Source organism: Pelodiscus sinensis, chromosome 14 (genome assembly GCF_049634645.1).
Source record: "Pelodiscus sinensis isolate JC-2024 chromosome 14, ASM4963464v1, whole genome shotgun sequence".
NCBI lineage: Eukaryota > Metazoa > Chordata > Testudines > Trionychidae > Pelodiscus > Pelodiscus sinensis.
Window position 1 is genome coordinate 32,396,715 of NC_134724.1, and position 20,578 is coordinate 32,417,292.

The 20,578-nt window shown below is 42.3% G+C and overlaps 1 protein-coding gene across 11 annotated transcripts in view; it reads right to left on the reverse strand.

Moving 5' to 3' along the window:
- Positions 1 to 20,578, reverse strand: part of SCAPER (S-phase cyclin A associated protein in the ER) — a 406,333-nt gene that overhangs the window by 193,722 nt on the left and 192,033 nt on the right. For all 11 annotated transcript variants that reach the window (XM_075897367.1, XM_075897364.1, XM_075897365.1 and 8 more), the window contains one exon: positions 570 to 696. In XM_075897367.1, coding sequence (XP_075753482.1) covers positions 570 to 696 — 127 coding nt within the window. The remainder of the gene's footprint in view (positions 1 to 569; positions 697 to 20,578) is intronic.

Sequence of the window (20,578 nt, forward strand, 5' to 3'; positions counted from 1 at the left end):
TAATAACCAAAGAAAATCACTGTACTTATGCATCATGTGTACAGTGATGGTCTTTAATATATCTGTTAAAAAAGGGTGGGTACTTTCACAAAATTAAGAATGGGGACAAATGCACTCCCTGCATTTTGAGGTTTTATTGGAAAAATATGTTTAAGCAGCAAAAAATATTAGTTTTTATTTAAAGTCATATTTTCTTTTGCTACATGTTATTTTATGTTTAAAAGGTATGGGTTTTTATGAAGAGCAAAAAAGAAAATTTCTCATATTAAAAAAACTAACTATGAACATAGAAAATACCATATGGACTAAGGTGTATCTGGTCTCTCTCTGAGCATGGGCAGTATCTAATGAAACTGGGGAAGAAGCTGGAATCTCCAGAATGGTCAATTATGTAACAGCAAGCTCACAAGGAAAGTTTCTTCATAACCCCTTTCTGTTAAATACGCAACGCCCTGATGTAGGAATGTTTATATCTGCTATATTCACATACATACAAGTCTAGTAGTTTCTTGATGCCCATTAAGTTGGGCATACTATGATTTAATTATGAATTAGGTAGTAAATTATACCTCCTTTTCCAGAATACGAGAGATCTCTCCTAAAGTCCTGTCCAGAGCAGAAACCTTGTTGTTTGCCAATGAACTGCTGTCCTGTACTTGGAACTGCTTTAGAAGATCTTTTGCTAATCGCTGTAGCCTTCAACATTAAACAGAAGACAAAAATGAGTTAAAAGAGAGGGAAAAAAACTTACATTCAAGTAAAATTTCATCTTGTAAAGATTTCTAACAATACTTTAATTTGATTAAAACAATTAAGGAAAAATCTGCATACAGGTATTATTCATTCTGCAGTAGCATCCAAAATGTGCACCAAAGAGGAAGACAAAGCCTCATCCTAGCAAGCACATACCTACAAGGGGCTGATGAAAGAGGAAGGTAAGGGAGAAGTAAAGAGATTAGGGCAATCATAAACACTTATTAGTCACCTGTTCACTGCTTTTGTCTTTTTTATGGAAATGACAGTTTTGTTAGTCTTTAAGGTGCTACTAGACTGTTTCCAGGTTTAGTTCCAGCACCCTTTGTCTTCTCCTTTCAGCATTCAACTATCTCCCTGCACAAAAATGACTAAAGGACATAGAACAGTAGATGACTTAACTTGTTTCTTAAGAAATGGATTTTTAGGGAAGACCGAAATGAAGAGAGTGAAGTGACTTTACAGACCAGATCAGGAATGACATTCCATTCATCAGAGGTAAAAAAGAAAGTATGGTGGCAATTGTGGCATATATAGAGATAAGGTGGGCTAGAGCTGGTTTCATTGCCGGAGCAACATAAATGTGGGAGGATGACAGACGAAACAAATAGGGACAAGGAAGGAAGGTATGCAGGACCTTGAAGTTGATCACAAGAAGTCTGAATATGAATGGGGGAAGGAAACAAAATGATAGGAAAGGGAAGTTGATCTTAACTAGAACCAGAAGGGTGAAAAGGGAGACAGCATGTCTACAGTATCTATTAAGATAATTTGTAGTTAATTAACAATATTTTAAATGGCAGCAAGGACTAAGCAGGGAGAGCTCCAGTTTAATAGTGAAAGTTGATATTTTTTTATTTCTTTCACGGAAAAATAGCAAGTAAATAAATCTATAGAAAGACCTTAATGACTCAGAATCTAAAGAGTTAAAATGTCCAGTAAAAATAAAAATGATCATTAGGATTTCTTTGAGTCTAGGACTTCTTAGTATCTGGTCATCTGGACTCACTGACATTCAGCCAGAGGATTTTTCTGGGAAAGGAAATGTTTTAAGTCTAAACAAGACATTCTCTGCACTGCCATGTCCCCTGTGAAAAATTAAATTGAAAGAATTTCTTCCGTACTTACTAAACTGAGAACAGAAGTGGGAAAAAAAAAGAAAAAGTGTAGGACTTGGGACTGCAAATCTCATTAACTAAATACCTTGACTGAACAACATGAGCAGGTAAACAAATTAGTGAAAGACAGAATGTCCAAACTCAGAAAAACAAAAAAGATCTAGAAAGGTAAAAGGTCTAGAAGGCTGAGACCTACTTAATTTTCTGTGAAATCTGCAAGATTTCTGAATCTAAGTGAAAATCTATTTGAAAATAACTACTGTATTCCCATGAGGAAAAACCATACAAAATGAGAGAGAGAAGCCTCATAATCACAACTCTGTCTGATCAGAGAGCACAAGATAAAATTCTGCTTGTTGCATGTAGTATAAAAAGAGCAGAAATCAAATGGGAGTAAGATCAGACCTCAGCCATGGAGGCCAAAAGAAGAATTTGGTGGATAAAGATGATAAAGCTTCGCTTTTCCATATGGCAAATCTTAAAGCCTCTTTTGATGAGAAAGCATGTGTGTGTTTTATCTACATCTATATGTGGAACAGACATCAGTATGCAGAGTACTTATCATTACCTAAGACTCTGCGCTCAAGGCAAGCCAAGGACAAGGATTAGAAGGAAGTGAAAAAAGTCTTACTGAATGATCATAATATTAAACTGTCATCTCTGTTGACAAGTTTCCTAAGTTGGAAAGACCTTTTGTGTGCAATTGGCAAGGCAAAGTTTTCACACAATGTTATATTGTTACATATCAGTGAGTCTGTATAAATGCTTTAATTAAACATTATCAGCAATATTGAGAAACAAGAACATTATCTATGACCAGAGTAGATTTTGCTCTTTACTCAGTTATTTTCCCTGCGCCCAAATAAGGAGGGCACTGATTCACACTAATTTGTTTTGTCTGGAGTTATCTTTATTTACTGGAAATGTTGGTTAGTTTTAATGTTAGCCTGCATGTTTGGCAGTAGGAATTTTTCTTATCTGTTTTGGATTATATTGACTGACCTTTTTATAAGACTGAGCAAAAAATATGTGACTATTAACAAATACTTCTAAGTTAAATGTATGGTCTGAATAATGTTTATTGTATTTTTGGATGCCCATCCAATCTATGCCCTTGACCTCTATGGCTTACTGACGACTTATTTCCTCAATATTTTTCTTTAAATTCTGAAGTTGTAGATGTTATAGTATCTGAAAGATAGATTGTGGAAGGGCATATAATCGCAGAGCTATAATTGCTTTTGGAATATACAATATGATCTTTTACAAATATACATTTAATTAAGAGACTGTATAAACTGTGAATGTAATTATTCATATATCCTTGCTATTTTAATCTTCTATAATTTATATCCTCTATACTTTTTAAATAGGTTTTTGTAACTGTAATGTTCCTTGCTACATATCTATAGTTACATATATAAAAAGAGAGAGAGAGTGAGAGAGACAGACTCTTCCCAGCTCCACTCTCATCTTTCCTGCAATCTGGAGTTTAGGATCTCTGCAGGGTCAGTGATTATCCTTATTTCACACTGACCTGTAAAAACTCCCTTCCACAGAGAGAGAGGAGGCGTAATCTGGTCTATTTCAAGGAGACAGTATAGAACAGTACTCAGAAAGAACTTTTTTAGAAAGTCTTGTCTTAATGGCTTATGAACCAACGAGGCTGGTAATTAAGAGATAAGAATAATTTAGGGACATGCTGGATGGTACTTTGGGAACCCCATGAAGTTGAAGGAAGAAATGGGTGATTTCATGAATTAGATGGAGCTTTACCTTGGATCTAGCTCTATCATCCTTGCCAGAGATGACTAAAATCTTCAGGGTTCATAAAAGTAAGTAATTCTGAAGAACAATATTTTTTTTTAACTCTACAAGGTCCAGATTGTGTCAAATATTTAAAAAAAAAACAGTGAAAAACATTGCCTAACTCTGTTCCTCCATTTCAACACAGACCTATTTCAAAGTGTACATGCTGATTTCTAATCGCACTCAAGAAAAGATTTTATATATGAATTTTTATGTTCTGCTCCAGTGATTGGGGGTGCCCTGCACTTCCTCTGGAATACAGAGGGAGCCATTGACTGGAATGGGCTCACCCTTCGAAACAGGATAGCGAGCTACTACTGAAAAAAGGAGGAAAGAGAGTGAGGGAGCTGTTTCAGAAAGCAAGGAGTGAGAACAGAGTTCCCTCTCTTTCTAGCATAGTCAGGGAACAAATGAGAAGCTAGTTGTGGGCAAGCCAGGCTGTTATAGAAGTTGGTTGAAGGAGTATCTACCAGGGATGAAGGCCAAGTGTAGCAAGGATTGTCTCAGGAGTAGTGAGAGATACACCTGTAATCACAGTAAAAACCTGGGTAACAGAGCCATCAGTGGAACTGAATCTTGTGAGACGGTAACAGCCATTCACTGTTAAGTACATTCTGAGGTCTTTGTTACAGACATATTAGAATGAAGCCGAGACCTTTATTTCCAAACTAGAGAACTATTTTCCAGTTTGACAGTTTTGCTACCATTCTAAATCTTTTTTTATGGACTGCTCTGGCAAGTCAAAGTAGAATACATCTTATATTTATAGAAAAAAACAGTTCTGATTAATTATATTTGGTCAAAAACTCTACTTCCTATGAAATAGTTTTCTTTGGTGGATGAAAATAGTGAGGAAATAGCCTAAATTAGAGTAACAAAAATGATATTACAAAAAAGGGAAGAAACCCTTATTTACCTGTACTGTAGTTATTGTTCTTTGAGAAGTAGGCACAACCGTGTATTCTACTCAGGCAACACATACCGGCGATGCATGCCCCATGTGCTTGAGCTAGCAAGTTTTCTGAAGCCATACCTGTTGGTGCAGCACACATGCCCTTTGCCTTCTCATGGCTGCTCCTAAGGCTACATGAGAGCAGTGCCACTGCATCTTCCATCAATGCCTTTGCACCGAAATATGGTTGGCTCAAAATTCAGTGCAGAGGAATGGAAGAAGGGTCGTGGAATATGTGTGTGCAACCATATTTTGAAGAACAGTGGTTACAGTACAGGCAAATAACCAGATTTTCTTTGAGTGGCTACACATGTGTATTCCACTCAGGCATCTCAAAAGCAGCAATGGCACTAGATGGAGCTCCAAGCAGATTTTAAACAATGACTCAATATGCTTTCCCAAAGTTTATAGCACATCCTGAAGCTACTATCATGGCATCATGATGAGTGAATGTATGCACAACTGTCTCTTTGAAAAATATACCAAAGTTGCTTGACCTCTTGCTGAATGGGTCAATGGTCTTTGGTCAGGAGGAATGTTTGATAGCCTGTAAGTTGCTGTAATACAGAAATTAATCCATTTGGAAACTCTGCTGAAGCTGCCTGGCTTCACCATTCTATCATCATATAAACAAAAAGTACAGAAGTCTTGGTCCTATATTGACACAGGACCAGTGCTTGCCTGACATCCAAAATATGCAAATACTATTTGTCCATGTTTGAGCACCATTTTTTGAAGGAAAAAAAAAGGTATGAATATTTGCCTTATAAAAATGAAAATTTGAACTTTAGTTTATAATTAAGGAGCAGGCCACTAGGGGCTCAAATGGGGGTCCCATAAGTTAAAGACGACAGGTTCAGGTCCTACTGCTTAACTGGGTCTTTGACCTGGGGGTATGGCCTGTCCAGACCCTGAGGAACTGCCCCACCATGGGTTTTCTGAGGAAAGATGAATCTACCACTATCTCCTGGGTGAAATGTTGTGATGGCCACTAAGTGGACTCTGATGGGCTAGACGGCCAGGGCCTGATGCTTTATATGCAGGAGGTAGTCTAGAAGAGCATGAATAGGGTCTTGTTTCAGATGGATGCCCTACTGAGCAGTCCAAATGGAGAAACACTTTCACCTAGCCAGAAATGTTGCACAAGTAGAGGGTTTACATGACCCAAGAGGACATCATGGACCAGGTCCGAGCACTGCTGCTCAAGGTGAGTTAACCATGGAGCTTCCTGCAATGAGATGCAGGGGGACTTCAGACTGCAGTGCAATAGATGATTGTGGTCCTAAGTGATGAGATCTGGGAGCAGAGGCAATGCCAACAGCCCTTCCACTGACAAGTTCAGTAGTATGGTGAGCCAGTGCTGCCTGGGATCACCAAAATGAGACACACTTTGTTCTGCTGGACTTTGAGGAGCACCTTGTGTATGAGAGGAAAGGGTGGGAAGGGATATAAGAGGTGGCTTGAAGAGGACAGGTGCAATGTGTCCACTAGAGACGCATGTCTGTGATTTTGGAAGGAGCAAAACAGGTGGCATTCACATTTGCCATTTGTTGTGATGAGGTCCACGTGGGGATGACCACACCTGCAGAAGATAGACAAGGTGATATCTGCTCTGAGCGACCATTCATGGGTGCTGCACAAGTGGCTGAGGTGGTCCACTAGGCTGATCTGCACCCCTAGTAAGTATGACACTTGCAGGTGGATGTGATGGAATAAGTCCCACAGGTAAAGGGCTTCTTGGCACAGAGGAGAGGAGTAAGCACCACTGTCTGTTTATATAAAGCATTACTACACTGTTGTTTGTCAGCACCAAGCCATACCAATCCTGCAGCTGGGTCTGAAATGCTTGGCAGGTGAGGCACCCTGCATGAAGCTCCCTAATGTTACTGTGCAGCAAGAGTTTGGATCAGGACCATACCCCCTGTGTCTTTAGAGTGCTGAGGTGTGCCTCCTCACCCCATCTTTGAAGCACCACTGGGAGGGTAAGTGTGGGCTGGGGCTTGAGGAAGGGCACTCCAGCCTGGATCACCTGAGGCTGTAGCCACCAGGTCAGGAACTTGAAGAGAAGATCTGGGAAGATCACCAATCTGTTTCTCAAGTCTATATTGGGCTTGTAGACCCTTGCCAGCCAGAACTGCAACTGGCATAGATGTAGCTATTGCTTGGTGTGCTGAATGAACTACATAAGTATAGGCTGCCATGTGCCTTAGGAGTCACATTCAGGTCTGTGCCATAGTTGTGGAAAATTGCTGAAAGGAGGATATGAGGCCTGACAGATGCTGCGGTAGTCTAGTAGGGCCCTGATGAATTCTATCCTTTGACTCAAGACCTGGGGGGACTTGAGCTCATTTAAAAGAAGGCATAGGTTGATGAAGAGGGTTTTTGTTAGTGCAACATTACTCTGGATTCACTGGTTCATCCAGGGTTATCTAGGTGTAGGTAGACCTGAGCCCTGCTCTTCTGGAGGAAGACAGCGTTTTAAAAATGGTGTATTCAGATGCATTTTAAAAATGGTGTATTCAGAAACAAAGCGTTTCAATAGTTAGTTTCATTTACATTGTGAAAGCAAAAAGGCCATTAAAAATGTTTTTCCCCTTTGTATTTGAACTTGGGCTACTATTCTGTCAGAATAAGGTAGCAGACAAAGCAAGTGTAAAACTATGGAGAAAACATTCTACTTTGACAGAAAAATGGCCACTTTGCTGATTGGAAGACTATTTCACCACTACAGAAAGTAGTAATAATATTTTAAACAGTGAACTATGAAGTACCTAAACATATCTATAGAATACATGTATATCAGTGTCTTAATGAATTTAGCATATATTCAGCCTAATGCCAATAGTATTTATAAAAGCATAAGGAACATTCAGGGCTCGTCTACATTGGCCCCTTTTCCGAAAGGGGCATGTTAATTTCAGAGATCGTAATAGGGAAATCAGCGGGGGATTTAAATATCCCCCGCGGCATTTAAATAAAAATGTCCGCCGCTTTTTTCCGGCTTTTAGAAAAGCCGGAAAAGAGCGTCTACACTGGCCCCGATCCTCCGGAAAAAGCGCCCTTTTCCTGAGCATCTTATTCCTACTTCAAAGTAGGAATAAGATCCTCCAGAAAAGGGCGCTTTTTCCAGAGGATCGGGGCCAGTGTAGACGCTCTTTTCCGGCTTTTCTAAAAGCCGGAAAAAAGCGCCGGACATTTTTATTTAAATGCCGCGGGGGATATTTAAATCCCCCGCTGATTTCCCTATTACGATCTCTGAAATTAACATGCCCCTTTCGGAAAAGGGGCCAGTGTAGACATAGTCTCAGTGAACACAAGAGGTCTGTATTTAATCCAGAGGTAAATCAAAACTTTGATTTAGTTTAAACGTAGTTTCAAGAAAGAATGACAGAATTAGGGGGATTTTTCAGTAATAGGAGCTAAAAGTTATGTCCAATTCCAACCTCAGCGGAAGAAAAACTACTAGTAATGTATTCCCCTCAAGAAAGAGGCTTCCAGTGCAGAACTGGTCTCGCAGTCAGTGTCATAACTGCTATTTTGCAGTCCCCTCAATTGCCCTCTTAGAATCATGGGACTGGAAGAATAGTGATAGAAATGTAGCTGTGTTAGTCTGGTGTAGCTGAAACAAAAGACAGAACTATGTAGCACTTTAAAGACTAACAAGATGGTTTATTAGATGATGAGCTTTCGTGGGCCAGACCCACTTCCTCAGATCAAATAATGGAAGAAAATAGTCACAACCATATATACCAAAGGATACAATTTAAAAAAAAAACAAAAAAACAAAAAAAAACCCCACAGAGTCCAATCCCCAATCCCAACTAAATCGTCCCAGCCAGGGCTTTGTCAAGCCAGAATTTAAAATCCTCCAGGAATGGAGATTCAACCCCTTCTCTCTGTAACCATTCCAGTGCTTCACCACCCTCCAAGGCTGTGTCTACACAGCAGCGTTATTTTGGAATAACGTAGTTATTCTGAAATAACATAGTCTGCATTTCCACACAAGGAATTATTTTGACACAATGCTGAAATAGTGCTGAGTTGGATGACTGCTTACTCTAACTCCTGTAATCCTCATTGTATGAGGAGTAAGGGAAGTCAGTGGAAGAGTGCTCTCTCTTGAAATAACTGCTGTGTAGATGGTGCCAAAAGTTATTTCGACTTAAGCTACGCAAGTACAACATAGCTTATTGCGAATTTAGCCCTGTTACGCAGACATGCCCCTAAATGAAGTAGTTTTCATAATATCCAACCTAGACCTCCCCTCTCTGAAACTTGAGACCATTGCTCCTTGTTCTGCCATCTGTCACCACTGAGAACAGCCTGTCTTCTCTTTGGAACCTCCCTTCAGATGGTTGAAGGCTGCTATCAAATCTCCCCTCACTCTTCTCTTCTGTAGACAAAATAAGCTCAAATTCCTCAGATGTCCTCATAAACCATGTGCTCCAGTCCCCTAATAACTTTTGTTGCCCTCTGCTGGACTTTCTCCATTGCTTCCACATAAATTCTGTAATGGGGGCCTCAGAATTGGATGCAATACTACAGATACGGCCTCACCAGCACCGAATAAAGGGGAAGAATCACATTCCTAGATCTTCTGGCAATGCTCCTACTAACATGCTGTTAGCCTTCTTAGAAATAAGGACACACTGTTGACTCATATCCAGCTTCTCGTCTACTGTAATCCCTGGTCCTTTTCTGCAGAACTGCTGCTTAGCCAGTTGAATCCCAGCCTGAAACAGTGCTTGGGATTCTTCCGTCCCACTCTGCACTTGTTCTTATTAAATCATTAGATTTCTTTTGACCCAATCCTCCAGTTTGTCTAGGTCACTCTGGACACTATCCCTACCCTCCATCGTATCTACCTCTCGCCCTAGCTCAGTGTCATCTGCAAACTTGCTCAGGGTGCAATTCATTCCCTCATCCAGGTTATTAATAAAGATGTTGAACAAAATTGGCTCCACAGCTGACCCGGGGGCCGCTTGATACCGACTGCCAGCCAGACATTGAGCTGTTGATCATTACCCTTTGAGCCTGATAATCTAGCCAGCTTTCTATCCACCTTACAGTCCAATTATTCAATCCATACTTTTTTAACTTGCTGGAAAGAATGCTGTGGGAGGCTATAGAAAAAGCTTTGCTAAAGTTAAGGTATATCACAACCACCAGGTTCCCCATATCCACAGAGCCAGTTACTTTGTCATAGAAGGGAATCGGGTTGGTCAGGTATGACTTTTCCTTCGTGAATACATGCTGATTTTTCCTGATCACTTTCCTCTCTTCCAAGTGCTTCAAAATGGATTCCTTGAAGATCCCCTCTATGATTTTTCTGGGGCCTGGAGTTAGTCTGACTGGTCTGTTGTTCCCCAGATTCTCCCACTTCCCTTTTTTAAAGATGGGCACTACATTTGCCTTAGAATCATAGAATCATAGAATCATAGGACTGGAAGGGACCTCGAGAGGTCATCGAGTCCAGCCCCCTGCCCTCAAGGCAGGATCAAGCTCCGTCTACACCATCCCTGACAGATGTCTATCTAACCTGTTCTTAAATATCTCCAGAGAGGGAGATTCCACCACCTCCCTTGGCAATTTATTCCAATATTTGACCACCCTGACAGTTAGGAATTTTTTCCTAATGTCCAATCTAAACCTCCCCTGCTGCACTTTAAGCCCATTACTCCTTGTCCTGTCCTCAGAAACCAAGAGGAACAAATTTTCTCCTTCCTCCTTGTGACACCCTTTTAGATATTTGAAAGCCGCTATCATGTCCCCCCTTAATCTTCTTTTTTCCAAACTAAACAAGCCCAGTTCATGAAGCCTGGCTTCATAGGTCATGTTCTCTAAACCTTTAATCATTCTTGTCGCTCTTCTCTGCACCCTTTCCAATTTCTCCACATCTTTCTTGAAATGTGGCGCCCAGAACTGGACACAGTACTCCAGCTGAGGCCTAACTAGTGCAGAGTAGAGCGGCAGAATGACTTCACGAGTTTTGCTTACAACACACCTGTTGATACAACCTAGAATCATATTTGCTTTTTTTGCAACAGCATCACACTGTTGACTCATATTCAACTTGTGGTCCACTATGACCCCTAGATCCCTTTCCGCCATGCTCCTTCCTAGACAGTCGCTTCCCATCTTGTATGTATGGAACTGATTGTTCCTTCCTAAGTGGAGCACTTTGCATTTCTCTTTATTAAACCTCATCCTGTTTACCTCCGACCATTTCTCTAACTTGCTAAGGTCATTCTGAATTATGTCCCTATCCTCCAAAGAAGTCGCAACCCCACCCAGTTTGGTATCATCTGCAAACTTAATAAGCGTACTCTCTATCCCAATATCTACATCATTGATGAAGATATTGAACAGTATGGGTCCCAAAACAGACCCTTGAGGAACTCCACTTGTTATCCCTTTCCAGCAGGATTTAGAACCGTTAACAACCACTCTCTGACTACGGTTATCCAGCCAATTATGCACCCACCTTATCGTGGCCCTATCTAAGTTATATTTGCCTAGTTTATCAATAAGAATATCATGCGAGACTGTATCAAATGCCTTACTAAAGTCTAGGTATATGACATCCACCGCTTCTCCCTTATCCACAAGGCTCGTTATCTTATCAAAGAAAGCTATCAGATTAGTTTGGCATGACTTGTTCTTCACAAACCCATGCTGGCTATTCCCTATCACTTTATTACCTTCCAAGTGTTTGCATATGATTTCCTTAATTACCTGCTCCATTATCTTCCCTGGGACAGACGTTAAACTGACTGGTCTGTAGTTTCCTGGGTTGTTCTTATTCCCCTTTTTATAGATGGGCACAATATTTGCCCTTTTCCAGTCTTCTGGAATCTCCCCTGTCTGCCATGATTTTTCAAAGATCATAGCTAAAGGCTCAGATACCTCCTCTATCAGCTCCTTGAGTATCCTGGGATGCATTTCATCAGGACCTGGTGACTTGCTGACATCTAACTTTCCTAAGTGATTTTTAACTTGTTCTTTGTGTATCCTATCTTCTAAACTTACCCTCTCTCTGCTAGTATTCACTACGTTAGGCACACCTCCAGACTTCTCGGTGAAGACCGAAACAAAGAAGTCATTGAGCATCTCCGCCATTTCCAAGTTTCCTGTTACTGCTTCTCCCTCCTCACTAAGCAGTGGGCCTACCCTGTCCTTGGTCTTCCTCTTGCTTTTAATGTATTTATAAAAGGTCTTCTTGTTTCCCTTTATGCCTGTAGCTAATTTGATCTCATTTTGTGCCTTTGCCTTTCTAATCTTGCCCCTGCATTCCCGTGTTGCTTGCCTATATTCATCCTTTGTTAGTTGTCCTAGCTTCCATTTTTTATATGACTCCTTTTTTATTTTGAGATCATGCAAGATCTCCTTGTTAAGCCAAGCTGGTCTTTTGCCATATTTTCTATCTTTCCTACACAGCGGAATTGTTTGCTTTTGGGCCCTTAACAACGTCCCTTTGAAATACTTCCAACTCTCCTCAGTTGTTTTTCCCTTCAGTCTTGCTTCCCATGGGACCTTACCTACAAGTTCTCTGAGCTTATCAAAATCTGCCTTCCTGAAATCCATTACCTCAATTGTGCTGGTCTCCCTTCTACCTTTCCTTAAGATCATGAACTCTATTATTTCGTGATCACTGTCCCCTATACTGTCTTCCACTTTCAAGTTTTCAACTAGTTCCTCCCTATTTGTTAAAACCAAATCCAGAACAGCTTCTCCTCTGGTAGCTTTTTCAACCTTCTGAAACAGAAAGTTGTCTCCAATTGTTGCCTTGTTCCAATTGTCCAGGACCTGTCCCCTGATCACCACGAGTTTCTAATCACATCTGCCAACTCCCTTAGCACCCTTGGATGCATTAGATCTGGCCCCATGGATTTGTGTATATCAAGCTTTTAAAAATAGTTTTTACCCTGTTATTTCTCCACTGAGAACTGCCCCCCTCCTTCCCATACTGTGCTGCCCTGTGCAGCTGGCTGGGATCTGACCTTGTCCAAGAAGATAGAGGCAAAAAAAGCATTGAGTATTTAAGCTTTTCCCCCATGATCTGTCACTAGGCTACCTCCCTTATTCAGAAAGGGTCCCACACTTTCCCTGACTACCCTCTAACTTGCCTGCAGAAACATTTCTTGTTACATTCCACATCCCTTGCTAGAAGCAATTCCAATTGCGCTCTACACCTCTGCACGCTCGAGCAATGTATTTCTGCTCTTTCCTAGTCATCTTGTTCCACTTCTTGTAAGCTTCCTTTCTGCGTTTAAGCTCACCAGAGATTTCACTAGTTTCATAGGGTTAGTCTAACAAGAAAAACATAAACAACAAATAGTTTAGTAGCATTTAAAGTGCTACTTTAAGTGCTACTAAATTATTCGTTGTTTTTTAAGTTTTTCCAAAGATTTCACTGTTAAGCTAAGTTGGTCGCCTACCATATTTGCTTTTCTTCCTGAATATCAGGATGGTTTGTTCCTGAGCCTTCACTAAGGCTTCTTTAAAATGCAGAAAGTTCTCCTGGACTCCTTTCCCCCCTCATGTTAGTGTCCGAGGGGATCCTGCCCATCAGTTCCCTGAGGGAGTCAAAGTCCGTTTTTCTGACGTCCAGGATGTATATTCTACTGCTCTCCTTTCTTCCTTTGGTCAGGTTCCTAAAATCTACCATCTCATGATCACTGCTACTCAGGTTGCCACCCACATCTCCTTCCTTTACTAATTCATCCCTGTTTGTGAGCAACAGGTCAAGCTGTGCATGGCCCCTGGTTGGTTCCTTTAGCACTTGTACAAGGAAATTGTTCCCAACATTCTCCAAAAACTTGATAGCCTGAGTACTGCTGTATTGGTCTCCCAAGAGATGTCAGGGTGATTGAAGTCCCCTATAAGGACCAGGTCTGAGATCTGGAAGCTTCTGTTGTCTGAAGAACACCTCAACTATCTCATCCACCTGATCTGGTGGCCTATAGCAGACACCAACCACAACATCACCCTTGTTGCTCCCACCTCAAAACTTAACCCAAAGGTTCTCCAGTTTTATACTGAGACGCCAAGCAATTATACTGCTTTTTTACATACAGTGCAACTCCTCCACCTTTTTTCCTCCGCCTGTCCTTCCTGAACAGTTTATACCCTTCCATGACAGCGCTCCAATCATTTGAGTCAACCCACCAAGTCTCCATTCTTCCAATCAACTCATAGTTCTTTGACTGGGCCAGGACTTCCAATTCTTCCTGCTTGTTTCCCAGGCTTCCGGCAGTCATGTACAGACACCTAAGATAACTAGCTGATTGCTCTACCTCCTCAGTATGAATAGGTCCTCCTCAGTTTCACCTTCCTCAAATTTTTTCCTGGTATCCCACTTATCTCAGGGCTTAGATGACCCTCCCCCGTCAAACCTAGTTTAAAACCCTCCTCACTAGGTTTGCAAGCCTGCCTGCAAAGATGTTCTTCATTCTCTTCAGTAGGTGGACCCCTAATGAATGACACAAACTGCAGTGAGTACCGGTCCTGAGTATAACGTCCATGGAGGCAGGGGCACCTAAGACCCAGGGAGCTCTGCCTGATGTCTTATGAGGCCCTGGATCCTGCAGAGGACCATGCTGGGCTACAGGCTTTGCAGCTCTCACCATGTGGAGGTGAGCCTTACATGTTTGATCTGAGAAGGACCCATGCTCCAATGGAGACCTGGGTGGTGCTATGGCATGCTTCCTTTAAAGTGTGATCCTTTAATTACGTGTGCAGCTGGAACCAGTATTGACATAATGTACTGGGCTGCATGCAAAGACTCCAGCATTGATGGCACCCAGAGCTGTTCGACACTACTCACAGGGAGCAGGAGAGCAATAACATGAACTGTGCACCAAAGGGGCTTGAGAGGTCTGTGTGTTACAGCAGAAGAGTCTGCTGCAGACCTGCCCCTACCCTGCCTGGGCTTACACAGAGCCAGAGAATGGTGCCAGGAGGCCAAGGGCACTGGCAGAGTGCTATGCACTGACACGCTGGGACTCAGTGCAGAGTTCACGCATTGGAGCTAAGGTGGATTCCATTAGGAGAGCCTTAAGACAAATGTCCCTCTAGTTTTTCATGAGAGGTTAAATGATTTCCAAACACTACTATGTGCCTCTGCTAAGCACCACAGTAACACTGGGGGTCACTCACTGACATGCGCCAACTGAAACACAACTTGAAGCCTGGGTAAGGGGCCATGCCCTGACCCTATGCTAAGACCCTATAGGACCTACACTATCTCACTGACTGATAATAGTAAACTATCTAACTATAAGAATTATTTACACAGAAAACAGAGTCCATAAACTAGAATAGGGAGTAACATCTAATGCAGAGGCAAGCAAATTCATAAAAACATAAGAACAGCCATACTGTGTCAGACCACAGGATCATCTAGCCCAGTACCCTATTCTCCCACAATGCTCAATGCCAGGTGCCCTAGAGGGAATTAACAGAACAGGTAATCATCGAGTGATCCCTTCCGTCTGTCAAACAAAGGCTAGGGGCACTATTCCTACCAATCCTAGGTAATAAGCATTGACAGACCTATCCTCTATGAATATATCAAGTTCTTTTTTGAACCTTCCTAAAGTTCTGCTCTTCACAATACCCTCTAGCAAGGAGTTTCACAGATTGACTGTACATGGCATAAATAAATACTTCCTTTTGTTTGTTTTAAACCTGCTACCTATTAATTTCATTTGTTGTAGTTCTTATGTTATGTGAATAAGTAAACAGCTTTTCCTTATTCACTTTCCCCACACCAGTCATGATTTTAAAGACCTTTATCGTATCCCCTCTGTCTCCTCTTTTATAAGATGAAAAGTTAGCCTTTTCAATCTCTCCTTATATGGCAGCCATTCCGAACCCCTAATGATTTTGTTGCTATTTTTTGAACTTTTTTCAATGCCAACTTATTTTTTAAATGAGGTGACAACATCTGTACGCAGTATTCAAGATGGGTATACCAGGAATTTATAAACAGGCAATATGATCTGTCTTATTCTCTATCCCTTTTTAATCATAGAATCATAGAGCTGGAAGAGACCTCAGCAGGTTATTAAGTCCAGCCCCCTGCCCAAAGCAGGACTAATCCCAACTAAATCAACGCAGCCAGGGCTTTGTCAAGCCGGGACTTAAAAACCTCAAGGGATGGAGATTCCACCATCTCCCTAGGTAAACCATCCAAGTACTTCACCACCCTCCTAGGGAAATAGTTTTCCCTAATATCCAACCTAGACCGTCCCCACTATAACTTGAAACCATTGCTCCTTGTTCTGCCATCCATCACTACTGAGAACAGCCTCTCTCCATCCTCTTTGGAACCTCCCTTCAGGAAGTTGGAGGCTGCTATCAAATTCCCCCTCACTCTTCTTTTCTGACTAAACAAACCCAAATCCCTCAGTCTCTCCTTATAGATCATGTGCTCCAGCAGGGCTGGCCTTACCATGAGGCGAACTGAGGCGGCCACCTCAGGTGCCAGACTGTGTGGGGAGGCACCACTAGAACCCAGAGTGTAGAAAATTGTGCCTGCTGCTGGTGCATATGTATTCTCTCTGCTCTAGATGCACAGAGATGGTGGAGTGCCGTAAGAGGAACAGAACAGGAAGAAGGCAGAATTGAGACCTTTCAAAGTTTTGGCCCAAGCGAGAGGACATGGGGCATCATTTGAGCTCCCTGCCTCAGGTGCCAAAATATTGTGGGCCGGCCCTGTGCTCCAGCCCCCTGATCATTTTGGTCACCCTCCGCCGGACCCTCTCCAATGCGTGCATGTCCTTTCTACAGTGGGGGGCCCAGAACTGGACAAAATACTCCAGATGTGGCCTCACCAGAGCTGAATGAAGGGGAATAATCACTTCTCTAGACCTGCTGGCAATGCTGCTGGCCTCCTAATGCACCCTATTATGCCATTAGCCTTCTTGGCTACAAGGGCACACTGTTCACTCATCTCCAGCTTCTCATTCATTCTAATCCCCAGGTCCTTTTCTGCAGAACTGCTACTTAGCGAGTTGGTCCCCAGCCTGTAACAATGCTTGGGATTCTTCCGTCCCAAGAGCAGGACTCTACACTTGTCCTTGTTGAACCTCATCAGATTTCTTTTGGCCCAATCCTCTAATCTGTCTAGGTCACTCTGGACCCTATCCCTGCCCTCCACCGTATCTCTCTCTCCCCGGGTATGTCTATACTACAAAGTTAATTCGAACTAACAGACGTTAGTTCGAATTAACTTTGATAGGCACTACACATGCAAACCGCTAGTTCAAACTTAATTCGAACTAGCGGAGCGCTTAATTCGAACTAGGTAAACCTCATTCTACGAGGACTAACGCCTAGTTCTACTTAAGTAGTTTGAATTAAGGGCTGTGTAGCCACTTAATTCGAACTAGTGGGAGGCTAGCCCTCCCCAGCTTTCCCTGGTGGCCACTCTGGGCACCACCAGGGAAACTCTTCTGCCCCCCTCCCAGCCCCGGAGCCCTTAAAGGGGCACGGTCTGGCTACGGTGCCCGTGCCAGGTGCAAGCCTGCCAGCACCCAGCCAGCAGACCCTGCACCTGGCACGGCACGAGCCTGCCACCCGCTACCACCCAGCCCTCCGCCTCTTCCCGGGACCAGGCTGGCGGCTCCCAGTAGCCTGCCAGGGGCTGCAAGAGGCGGGCGCCCACCTGGTCTAGTGCGGAGATCATGGACCTCATCCACGACCTCTGCACTAGACACAGGAAAGTGGCCGTCTAGGGCAGGATAGCTGCCAGCCTGGCCACCCAGGAGCAGGTTTGCATGAAAATCAAGGTGGTCCAGTGAGACTCTCGACCCTGAGCCCTGAGCTTAGAACAGCCGTAGTGGGTCAGACCAAAGGTCCATCTAGCCCAGTAGCCTGTCTGCCGACAGCGGCCAACACCAGCTACCCCAGAGGGGATGGACCGAAGACAACGACCAAGCCATTTGTCTCGTGCCATCCATCTCCAGCCTTCCAAAGCAGAGGCCAGGGACACCATTTCTATCCCCTGGCTAATACTACTCCATGGACCCAGCCTCCATGAATGTATCTAACTTCTCTTTGTCATTAACTGTTATAGTTCTAGCCTTTACAGCCTCCTGGAGCAAGGAGTTCCACAGGTTGACTATTTGCTTTGTGAAGAACTTTCTGTTATTAGTTTGAAGCCTGCTACCCATTCATTTCATTTGGTGTCCTCTAGTCCTTCTATCATGGGAACTAATGAAGAACTTTTCTTTATGAACCCTCTCCACACCACTCGTGCTTTTATAGACCTCTCTCATATCCCCCCTCAGTCTCCTCTTTTCTAAGCTGAAAAGTCCCAGTCTTTTTAGCCTCTCTTCATATGGGACCTGTTCCAAAGCCCTGATCATTTTAGTTGCCCTCCCCTCTCCCACCCTCTCTCTTTTCCTCTCCCACCTCCTTTTCCCAGTCTCCCCAAGTTTTGTTCAATACAGAGAGTTTCTATTTTTGAACACACGTGTCCTTTATTTTGTACATCAGGGAGGGGTAAGTGGAAGGAGGTGAGGGAGGAATGGGGTACGAGCCCCCGACGGGGAGGACTGGGGTGGCTCTGCGGACTCCTTGGAGTGGAAGCTCTCCTGCAGCCCCCCAATTGACACCTCCCCCCCCCGGATGGCAGCCTGCAGCAAGTGCAGTCGGGCTGATGGCCGAGTGCTGTGATGTGCCGAATGTGGGCATTCAGGGCACTCCAAGCCAGGACTGCTTTGCTGTCCCTCATCGAGTTAGACAAGCGAGTGGGGAACCCTTGAGAACTGTCTGTCCGGGGTGGTGGTCGGGTCCCTTTAAGCACAGCCCTTGGCTAGCCTGAGACAGCAGCTCCACGCTCTAAGTCGTAATCTGATGCCCTGTCGGCACTGCTTCCGGCCATCCTTAACCTCGGTTCAGGGTCCACTCAATGTGGACATGTTAGTTCGAATTAGCAAAATGCTAATAATAGGATAGGATAATAGGATTCAGCCTAGGGATTTTTTATTATAGGACTCTGGGAACACCTGTTTTAGTTTGGAACATATTGAAATAGTTAAATTTGGTGGACCACATGTACCAGTCTTCTGTCCCCTACATTTCCATTTGTGTGCATAAATCTCATTAAGTGTTATTGTCACTAGTGTCAGTGTTCTATTACAAAACGGATGTAATATAATGTATTATATAGTAATCTCCCACTTCTACTATTCATTTATGGTTAACTCTCAACAATATGCATTGTGTCTACGTATCTTTGTATCCAAAAAACCACACACCAGTATACAGAAAACTTAGAATATCCAAATATTTCTGGCATTATATGCTAAAAATTGTTAATTTAGTAACCATTAAAATATTTTATTCATTTCTCCTCAGTCAAGTTCATGGGGCATATTTTTTGGGGGAAATATTTGCTATGAATATCTGAGCCTTTGAGAATGTTGTCAACATTCTAGAAGAATTTATAAAACTTTGCAGGCTTCCCAACAGACAGATTACACCAGGAATAGAATAATCCACCAGGATTAGGATTCCTGAAGAGTTTATATAAATTCTTCTGAAACGAGAAATATAAAAATAAAGAAGATAAACAAGAAAACAGGTGAAAGGAGACAAATCAGATCAAAAGAAGAAAACCACAGAAGTTTGTGCGGGGCAGGATTTGGTGAGTTCAATGCAGCAAAAAAAATCATTATATTTGGTTCAAGACAAAATTAAAAGAAAATTTCAGGTGAAAAATTAGAGGAGAGAAATTCAAATTCTGCTGTGGTAGAGCTCAACAAGATGATTGAGGGCACTTTGGTTTACCAGTGTTCTAATGAGACATGTGCACCCTGTTATTGACTGACAATCAGGCTTTATCTATGAGAATTTCCTAGCAGCTACACACAAGATGTACAAATCCAAGCTCATTAATCTGTCACAATACTTACACTGATTATTAAAAAACTGAAGTCAAAACAGAGCCATCTACCCAGGAAATTTAAGATGTGCCATCATAGATATACCTATTGATGGCCATCACTGATAAAATCACATGGAAAATGGGCACAATTTCTTTTATTATTATTATTATTAGCAGTATAAGGCAATTAATATCAGAAGCCTATAAACTAAATAAAGGAGAAAAAACAATGTGATTAAGAGGAAACTGCATCATTAGCAGCTGACTATTTTGTTAACAAAAAGTACCCAAAACTCTGAGTTGACTCTCTTTTCTAGTTGTTATTGGACTTGCTTAGATGAGATATATTTATGTATAACTTACTATACCAAACTAGGGAAATACAACCTAAATGGAGCTACTATAAAATGAATGCATAACTGACTGGAAAATTGTTCTCAGAGAATAGTTTTCAGTGGTTCACAGTAAAACCGGAAAGGCATATCAAATGAAGTCCTGCTCTGCTCAGTACCTTCATCAGTAGCATAGAGAATATACTTATAAAGTTTGCAAATATTATCAAGATGGGTAGCATTACAAGTGCTTTGGAAGACAGGACAATAAGCAATGCAAAGTACTCTTGATTTAAGGAACGGAAAGAACTCTTGATTTAAGGAATGGAAAACACCGTAATCTCTTGGGTCACTTTTTATATCACTTCTGAAAAGATACTCAGGGCTTGTAACATTCATTTGAGATTTTATATGGAAGGCCACAGCCTGGGCAAACCAAGCTTCTCAAGAAGTTGGTTGAGAGAACTACTACTGGAAACCAGTGATTCCATCGGCTAACTGTTACAGCTACTGCGCAAACCTCGCCCAGGAAAGCAGGAACATTCTCTTTCCCCTCCTTGCCAGTAGAGGAGGCTGCATATACTCAGATAGCAAAGAGATCTATAACAGGAAGGGAGCTAGGAGTTACAAGTTGTCAGAATCATCATCTGTGTGCAGGACTCAAGAGCAGCATAATGATTCTTGGCTAGGGGAACTTTAAGAAGAAATATCGGTGAAC